The sequence below is a fragment of the Notolepis coatsorum genome, assembly GCF_963971535.1.
Source record: "Notolepis coatsorum genome assembly, chromosome: 3".
Lineage (NCBI taxonomy): Eukaryota > Metazoa > Chordata > Actinopteri > Aulopiformes > Paralepididae > Notolepis > Notolepis coatsorum.
In genome coordinates this window covers 64,497,248-64,507,595 of record NC_140167.1, presented here as the reverse complement: position 1 = coordinate 64,507,595, position 10,348 = coordinate 64,497,248, and the positions used below count along the sequence as shown (strand labels likewise).

The 10,348-nt window shown below is 42.2% G+C and overlaps 1 protein-coding gene across 1 annotated transcript in view; it reads right to left on the bottom strand.

Moving 5' to 3' along the window:
* Positions 1–10,348, bottom strand: part of kank4 (KN motif and ankyrin repeat domains 4) — a 332,794-nt gene that overhangs the window by 11,110 nt on the left and 311,336 nt on the right. Inside the window, exons 7-8 of the mRNA XM_084311231.1 lie at positions 7,961–8,239; positions 1,703–1,787 (exon numbers count right to left, since the gene is read on the bottom strand). Of these exons, the coding sequence (XP_084167357.1) occupies positions 1,703–1,787; positions 7,961–8,239 (364 nt within the window). The remainder of the gene's footprint in view (positions 1–1,702; positions 1,788–7,960; positions 8,240–10,348) is intronic.

Here is a 10,348-nt window from a genome sequence, read left to right as displayed (position 1 = left end):
AGAGAGAGAGAGAGAGAGAGAGAGAGAGAGAGAGAGAGAGGGGGGGGGGGGCAGAGAGAGAGGGGCGCAGAGAGAGAGAGACAGAGAGAAAGAGTGTTATTTTATATAAAATATAAGATAAAGATACATTTAAGATATTATTATTATTATTATTATTATTATTATTATTATTATTATTATTATTATTATTATTATTATTATTATTATTATTATTATTATTATTATTATTATTATTATTATTATTATTATTATTATTATTATATCACAGTATATTTTATATCAAAGTATATTTTATATTTCCAAGTTGAACACTAAGAGCTAAACTCTCTTTCCATGTTGAACACTAAGGCCCTGTCCACACGAGGGTTTGGATTTAATATGACCGAAGTTTAAAAAAATAAAACTCCGTCCACACGGTGAACACAGGTAAACAACCGTGTATAACTGCGTACTCACGGCAGAGCTGGGAACCCAGTAACCGATACATTTAGTACAATGCCAAAACAGTAGGCGGCGATGTTGTTCAGACATGAAGGCCATTTCAACCAATCAGAAAAGGCTGTACGCTCACTAAACTTCCTGTTGGGTCGCGATCTGCCATTAATTCACTGAGAAGAAGAAGTAAACTTCCTGTTTAGAAGCACAGCTGGACTGGATCATTTTGCCAACGGAACATATTATTTTCAGCAAAGAAAGAAACTGCAATAAACAAACGGATACATTCACTGTGTTCTGCCTCTCATTTTGTTGATGAAACAAAACCATCAGCAACACAATTTACCACCAAGAGCGGATAGTTTAGTCTCACAAAAGACCGCCGGTGTTGTTAGCTACATGCTAATGTGAATGGCTATATCCATGTATAGTATATAGCTTAAATGCTAACGTAATGTGGTAACGTTACCGATATGAAATGGATGTAAACGTTATTTAACACATTGCAGAATGGGTACAATACAATACGGCTCAATACAAACAATTGTTAAGGGGATGCAGTCTGGACTGGGTTCCTTATAACAATAACTTGACAACACATGAGTTTAGTTTAGCTGCAGCTATATGTTTACTCTCAGCGTCAGGTCAGGAATGCGACAAGACATCAGTCGATCACAACACTCTTCAACACAGACGATACGTTTCGAACAAAAGTTTGTTACAATCATTTTCATATAACGCTACTTGGGACTGCTGTAAACACTGGTGTAGTTGGCTCTGCTATAATCTCTCTACCACGCGGTCTGCCGTGAACATGGGAAATAATTGCGACAGCTCTGCTGTAAACACTGGGAATAACCTCGGTTGCTATGCCCACACGCAACTGCAAAACCGCACAACTTCACCCTGGCCACCGGTTTCAAAGACCGCGGTTGCAGTGTAGCAAATCCCCGGTTGTGTGTGGCCGAACAGTGCAACTGCGCACATACTGTACAATCATGGTTATATTAAAACCAGCGTGCGTGTGGACGGGGCCTAAGAGCTAAACTCTCTTTCCATGTTGAACACTAAGAGCTCTCTTTCCATGTTGAACACTAAGAGCTCTCTTTCCATGTTGAACAGTACATTTAGCAGAGTACATTTTACTCAAAAGTAAGTGAGTAAAATTTACTCTGCGAAATGTACTGTGTAAGAGCTAAGCTCTCTTTCCCAACACTTTCCATTTGGCACATTCTATAAGTGCAAGTAGTGATGGAGGAATTCTCACCATTTCTTTATCTGGCGAAGACACCTCTCCCATGCGATCCTTAACATAAAGGCAAGCGTCCAAGAAGCCCTGGTCGACTTGGCCCCTGAGAGCACAGATGAGGTAAACACACAGAAAACAGTCAGGAGACAGATGTTTGAGTTTTTTTTTGCATGAAACGGGAGCTTTGTATTATTATTATTTACATTCCCAGCCAAATCGGTTGCATGCTTGTGTGGTTCTGTGCTGAGAGCAACTTGCCATCAAATACAACTGTATAACCATGTGTTGCAATACATTATTGAATCTGACGAGAGGGTTCCTGAGCTGAACCCTTTAGTGTAGATGTCTATGAAACCAATTCAAATCGTTTTAGGGGGAGACATTTTCCATTTCAGTTAATGAGAATGTATGGCTTTCCTAGGTTTATTGACCATAGTGGGGGTTTCTGGGCAATTTTCAGAACAGAAGTGCTTGCCATCCATCACCAAAAAAGAATGACATTCTTACAGAAATCTTTAAATGTCAAGATTCGTTTTTGATACCAAATCACAGCATGGGTTTTCTATAGTGTTCCTCAAGGTCTTGGTGTCTTAAAGTGGTATTTTGGAGCGGGTTTTGACCATGTTTATCAATTCTTGAGTGGTCAAAAATGATTACATGTTGCACCAAATCTGTTTAACAAATGGCATCAACCCAAATTTTTGTAAACAACCTATGAGACGTAATTGAGCGTGGGAATGGTCATCATACACTTCGCTCTAATGTTCTAAGCCCTTATACACTAGACTAACCAAAACACATGTTTATTACAGATTTATGACAAGGAAAACCTGACACACAGTGCTGAGCTGCATCTCAAATTAATCTCCAGGTTCCAAGCTTTCAGATGATGTCACCACTTCTATGTGGCTTCTACTGTTGACCTGCTATCTCCCTCTAAATATCTACTGTTGACCTGCTATCGCCCCCTAAATATCTACTGTTGACCTGCTATCTCCCCCTAAATATCATCTACTGTTGATCTGCTATCTCCCCCTAAATATCATCTACTGTTGATCTGCTATCTCCCCCTAAATATCATCTACTGTTGATCTGCTATCTCCCCCTAAATATCATCTACTGTTGACCTGCTATCTCCCCCTAAATATCATCTACTGTTGACCTGCTATCTCCCCCTAAATATCATCTACTGTTGACCTGCTATCTCCCCCTAAAGATCTACTGTTGATCTGCTATCTCCCCCTAAATATCTACTGTTGACCTGCTATCTCCCCCTAAAGATCTACTGTTGACCTGCTATCTCCCCCTAAAGATCTACTGTTGACCTGCTATCTCCCCCTAAAGATCATCTACTGTTGACCTGCTATCTCCCCTTAAAGATCTACTATTGACCTGCTATCTCCCCCTAAAGATCTACCGTTGACCTGCTATCTCCCCCTAAAGATCTACTGTTGGCTTGCTATCTCCCCCTAAATATCTACTGTTGACCTGCTATCTCCCCCTAAAGATCTACTGTTGACCTGCTATCTCCCCCTAAAGATCTACTATTGACCTGCTATCTCCCCCTAAAGATCTACTGTTGACCTGCTATCTCCCCCTAAAGATCTACTATTGACCTGCTATCTCCCCCTAAAGATCTACTGTTGACCTGCTATCTCCCCCTAAAGATCATCTACTGTTGACTTGCTGTCTCCCCTTAAAGATCTACTATTGACCTGCTATCTCCCCCTAAAGATCTACCGTTGACCTGCTATCTCCCCCTAAAGATCTACTGTTGGCTTGCTGTCTCCCCCTAAAGATCTACTGTTGACCTGCTATCTCCCCTTAAAGAGCTACTGTTGACCTGCTGTCTCCCCCTAAAGATCTACTGTTGACTTGCTGTCTCCCCCTAAAGATCCCCTGTCAAAGACGGGTGTATGTGGATCTCAGAAGGTTAACAAGTCATTAGTGAACCTGTAGTAATGATTATTATTTGGTTCAACCCCCCCCCCCCCATCCCACCCACACACACACACACACACACACACACACACACACACACACACACACACACACACACACACACACACACACACACACACACACACACACACACACACACACACACACACACACACAGACGATTTATTTCTCTCTTTTATGTGCACGTGTTTGAGCACACAGACACACATTCCCTTGGGTTTGAGACACGGTCTAGTAGCCAGCAGTAATGTCTTACTGCGTCGCTGGGCTGTCTCTGGTATGTGGACAGCAGGGCCGGGGGCCCAGGGGCCGCATGTCTTATAGGCTCCTGTCTGTGAGGGAAGGCCCTGTATTAAATAATCACTCACCGCCTGTCTCCTCACTAGTGTGCGTGTGTGTGTGTGTGTGTGTGTGTGTGTGTGTGTGTGTGCGTGCGTGTGTGTGTGAGATATGTTGGCCAGACACAATCCACTGCTTTGTGTGTGTGTGTGAGTTGTGTGTGTGTGTGTATGTGTGTGTATGTGTGTGTGTGTGTGTGTGTGTGTGTGTGTGTGTGTGTGTGTGTGTGATATGTTGGCCAGACACAATCCACTGCTTTGTGTGTGTGTGTGTGTGTGTGTGTGTGTGTGTGTGTGTGTGTGTGTGTGTGTGTGTGTGTGTGTGTGTGTGAGTGTGTGTGTGTGTGTGTGCGTGTGTGTGAGTTGTGTGTGTGTGTGCAGCTGCAGCCTATGTTCTCCATATGAGATACTTTGAGACGTTGAGGTGCTGAATGACACTGCAATATAGGCCTCACCCACACCAACAAAGATGTATATATTAATCTGCAAAGATTAATATACAGACACACAAATAATGTCCAAGACCTTGAAGAGACCACTTGACCCGAGAAACAGCAGAAATAAATCATGAAAAGAAATAAAGAAATAAAGAAATAAATAATCAAAAGGAAACACAACAGCCGTGCTTCAGCACACTGCCACCTGTAGACCTGCTCTACAGTCATGAATATTTCACACAATACCATGTATAGATAGTATGGGTGGAGTCAAATATCAACACACACACTTGACCTCAATTCTACACGCTTCAACAACAGCCTCCAGTCCACATACAGTACATGTAATGTTTAATTAATCTAGTCCACATACAGGTAATGTTTAATTAATCTAGTCCACATACAGGCAGTGTTAATTTAGTCAACGAAAATGATGACTAAATATGGTTGTCAACAAAGCTTTTTCCCCTGACGACAACGAGATGAGACGTTAACACTTTCCCCGCCAATCACGTTGTACGACGTGTTTCAAGTTCATGCAAATTCTGCCAATCCACGGTGTACAACGTTATTGAGATCATATTTCATATTTTTGCCATGGTATTCATATTTCCCTCACGCAGCCTGGTCTGATGCTGTGTGAGCCGGCACAACTCTGCAACGCTTCAATACTGCCCCCTGGTGGATGATCGGCGAGTTGCCAAACCGGAAATGGCCGGTTGGATATCGGTGCGTCTCCTAAATCCGTCCGGCCACTCGCATATCGTCGCGGGCCTCTAGCCACACACCGTGGATATGGATCGCTGCCATAACTCAATAATCGACATGATTTGGGCGTGTATTAGTATTATACAAACCAGAAATGGATCTACTCGATCCCCATCAAATAACTGGGATCTTTTTGCTCCAGTCTCATCGCCCAACGGTAAGAGGAGGCTGACGTCATTTTCAGCGTGAGTGTTTATTATTATCCATACAAACTGCTCTGATCTATATATCACCCATACTACATAAAGCATTTAACGATCACGGAATTATAAACGACCCCCCCCCCCCCCCCCCCGTTCACCCGTGCATGATCAGTCATAACGTTTAGGACCATGTACAGTTGACATTTTTAATATAGCGTGGATCGGTAACAAACGGCATTTGATAATCTATATATGCATTTATGCCTATATCTCACGTTCTAGGAATTACTGCAGAAAACGATAAAAACATATTTATATTCTAGACAGTATTTTGTATGAATGTGTGAATGAAAAAGTAAAACGTTCCTACATCCTGAACGATAGATAATCGATGTTGAATGGGCCATAGTAATGTCAATTTAGCAATACAATTTGAAAAGTTATAGCCCTGCAAAGAAGGTGAACATCTCCATAGACTTACAGTGCTGGCAGGGAATGGTATAAGATGATCAAACTCTGTGGCAGTTAATGTGTTAATGTAGATCATGTGACACTAACGTGACTAAATAATTAATGCAATGTCATTGACTACAAACGACGACACAAAATGTAGTTTACAAAATAAAATCTTGCCGAAATATCTCTTCATTTTAAGACGAGACAAAATAATTATAACTTTTAGAATAATTCATGTTATTATTAGAGCTGCATTTCCATTTCCTGTGTGCAGCGCAAGCGCGTTGGTTCATTTCCTCACTCGTTATTTTGTTCTTAGCCAGCATTCTAGATAGCAGTAACTTACTGCACACGGCATGGGTTTAATGGAACAATGGCGGGGGTTTAATGGAACAATACTCGTGGTATTGTATGCAGTGGGCTTGGACTTGGCAGAATGTATGAAAGTGAAAGACGAGGAGGAGACTAGTTTGAAACTAACTGCTACGTTACTGTTAGCATTAGCTAGCTGTCAAATCATCACTAATTCATTCTCGCATTCCCTTTACTTCTCACGCTGGACACTAATACAGGAAATAATCCCACCGCTGCCACCAATGTAACCGCCTATACTTTCAAACTAAAATTAAATCACGGGAGAATTGATATCTGATCATCAACATAACGGTTTTCTTCCCCTTTCCACTCCACAACACAACAACGGACCTGTCACAGGCGCGCGCCCTGCAACTCCACCTAATAACGTCAGCATCAATAATAACATAGAACACATTAAATAGCTTACATAAGTCTAACCAGCTAGCACTAACATTAGCTTGTTTTTGTTTAGAAAAAGCTCACGCCAATGTATGAGGCTGTAACTGAGTGGCGAGACTATACAAAAAATACTAAATCAAGACTAAATGAAAAAGACTAAGACAAAAATTCTCAGAACTGCATTTGACTAAACGAAAAATACTGTAGATAAAGGAAAACAAAAAATGAAAAAAGAGCATTTGACACATGACTAAGACTCAAACTAAAATAAGAAATAACTGATGAAATTAACACTGCATACAGGTTATGTTTAATTCATCTAGTCCACATACAGGTGATGTCAAATTCATCTAGTCCACATACAGGTGATGTCATATTCATGTAGTCCACATACAGGTGATGTCATATTCATCTAGTCCACATACAGGTGATGTCATATTCATCTAGTCCACATACAGGTGATGTCATATTCATCTAGTCCACATACAGGTGATGTCATATTCATCTAGTCCACATACAGGTGATGTCATATTCATCTAGTCCACATACAGGTGATGTCATATTCATCTAGTCCACATACAGGTGATGTCAAATTCATCTAGTCCACATACAGGTGATGCCAAATGTCAGACAGAATGGTTCATTTGGTAAAAAAGGAACATTTTGTGATAGGAAAATGCATTTTTTTCCACTTAGACAGGCTTCTATGCATGCACTACTCAGTGGATCTGCCACAGACTCTTAAGTTACCATGGCAACCAACCACTCAGCCAGTTATTCACAGCCAGTATCTTTGCAACCGGCAGAGGTCGTTATTCATTTAGAAAACATTTTAAACAAAAATGTCACCCTGAGATGTAGTTAATTATAATTTTACTAAACATAAACACAAACTTTTAATAATTTTCTTTATTTTGTAGTAAGTAGTTCTGTCATTGCTGCTATCTTCAGTGTTACGGATTTCCTCATTCAAAACAACCACAGTGATCTGTCTCTTTATATATACTGTCTCTGGACACACACACACACACACACACACACACACACACACACACACACACACACACACACACACACACACACACACACACACACACACACACACACACACACACACACACACACACACACACACACACACACACACACGCACACACACGCACACACACACAGTCATGTTTGCTTATGTGAAATATGGGGACATTACATAGACTTACATGCATTCTGTAACTAACCCTAACCATAACCATAACCTAATCATAACCATAACCATAACCTAATGTGTGTTATGGGGACACCCCAATTTGTCCCCATAATGTTTTTGGTACCCATTGCATGAGTGTGTAAACAGGTCAGTGTCCCCTGTAGTATAGAAATACAAGTACACACACAGACGGTGATATTCCTCTGTCTCACCCTGTGGCCTGCTCCTCCTGAAGCTCCTCGCTGGTCTCTGGGTCCTGAGGGGCTCCTTCCGCCTCCTTCTCCCCAGCCATGACACCTCCTCCCTGGACCGAGATTTCTGCCACCTCTGCCTGGCCCCCAGCCTCCTCCTGGGCCTCCTCTGATTGCATCTCCTCCTTCGGCTGCTCCACCTCTGGCTCTGAGCTGTCCACCTCCTCCTCCTGCTGCTCTTCCTCCTTCTCTCTCGTCTTCTCGTCTCCACTGGACTCCTCGCTGGATGTTGTCTCATATCTGGATGAGAGGACGCATGCACACACACACACACACACACGCACACGCACACGCACACACACACACACACACACACACACACACACACACACACACACACACACACACACACACACACACACACACACACACACACACACACACACATTGAAATGTTTATTTATGTCCACATGAACAGAAGTACAAGGAAGCCTTACAAACGACATAAACACTGCCAGTGCAGTCAGAAAGTATGAAAGAACAGCAAGTTACAAAGTGCATGGACGGCAGTCAATCAATCAATCAATCAAATGTATTTATATAGCACATTTAAACATGACGCTTGTCAACCAGTCAAAACACTTGTCAAGTGCTTCACATAGGTAAGCTAAGAACAAAGAAAAGTATAAAATAAACAGAAAAAAACAAACAATCAACGGATAGACAAAGGAAAAACAGAACAACACGTCAACAAGTAAGGCAAGAGTCAAAGTGAGTCAGGGAAGGCCAGGCGATATAGGTGGGTTTTGAGTTTTGATTTAAAAGACTCGATGGAGGGGGCAGATTTAATGGACATGGGGATGCTGTTCCAGAGGTCAGGGGCTGCGACCGCATAAGCATGTCCCCCCCTGGACTTGAAGTTAGACCTACGGGTGGTTAGGAGACCCTTATCAGCCGATCTGAGGGCCCTGGCGTTGGTATAGGGGGTGAGGAGGTCTGCTAGGTAAGCAGGGGCCTTACCATTTAGGGCTTTGTAAACCAATAAAAGGACCTTGAAGTTTATTCTAAAGCAGAACGCTGTTACATACAGTATGGCTGAACTACTCGTTGGACACATCGGACATGAATCATGGGTAAAGGAAACAACGCCTCCTCCAAATTGAGCGGCTTCCTATAATAGCTGATACTGAGCAGTACCTTGCTAACTGCTAACACACACACACACACACACACACACATCAGTCCACAGAAAAACAAGCATGTACAAGACCTTTCATACATACATACAAACACACACCACATTACTAAAGGGTCTATTGATTTTCTATCAGTTTGAATAAGGGCCATGTGCACTCCATCACATACAAATGACATGGAATATGCAAAAAAGAAAAATAATGTAATTAATTCAATCTTACCTCACCATGGTAAAAATAAATACTATGGTATGTGCTTTAGAGCACAATTTCGTTATTTTGCCGATGAGCTAAAACACGTTACACGCGGCATTTCCTTTTACCATGGTGGAGTTAATTTGTACACATACTGTAGACCATTTAAGACCTGTTAACTATTGGATCACGGCTGCTTTAATGACTCATTCACCACTACAAGGTAAACAGCAGATATAAAATACACACACACACACACACACACACACACACACACACACACACACACACACACACACACACACACACACACACACACACACACACACACACACACACACACACACAGACAGACACACGGACACACACACACCATCACACATCACTAATGATACCATTAACCTTGGTTGAACAAGGTTGTGTTTTGTCCAGGTTCTGTGTGTGTGTGACATGTGTGTATGTGTGTGTGGGTGTGTGTGCATATATGTTTCTTAAAGGAGCCTCTGTGGGGCCCTTGATCAGATAGTTCTCTTATTGAATACTGCTCCTTCATGGCTGTTTGTAGGCGCGTGCGCACACACACACACACGGATCATTCAGGGGCCACATCATTCCCAAAATTCCAGAGGAGGTGGGGGGAGGACCAGACTCCATATTATGACCACAACCTGCGTGAGTGAGTGAGTGAGTGAGTGTGTGAGTGTGTGTGTGTGTGTGTGTGTGTGTGTGTGTGTGTGTGTGTGTGTGTGTGTGTGTGTGTGTGTGTGTGTGTGTGTGTGTGTGTGTGTGTGTGTGTGTGTGTGTGTGTGTGTGTGTGTGTGTGTGTGTGTGTGTGTGTGTGTGTGTGTGTTGAGGAACATAGAGAGTATGTATGGGTCATGTAAACAGGTAGAAAGACAAACAACACGTTACTTCCTGGTGTAAACAGTATCAAGCCACGCTAGTTAGAACTCGGCACACCAGCTGAGAACCAACTGAACTGAACCAGGACATCCTGTAATTATTCCAGACAAGAATC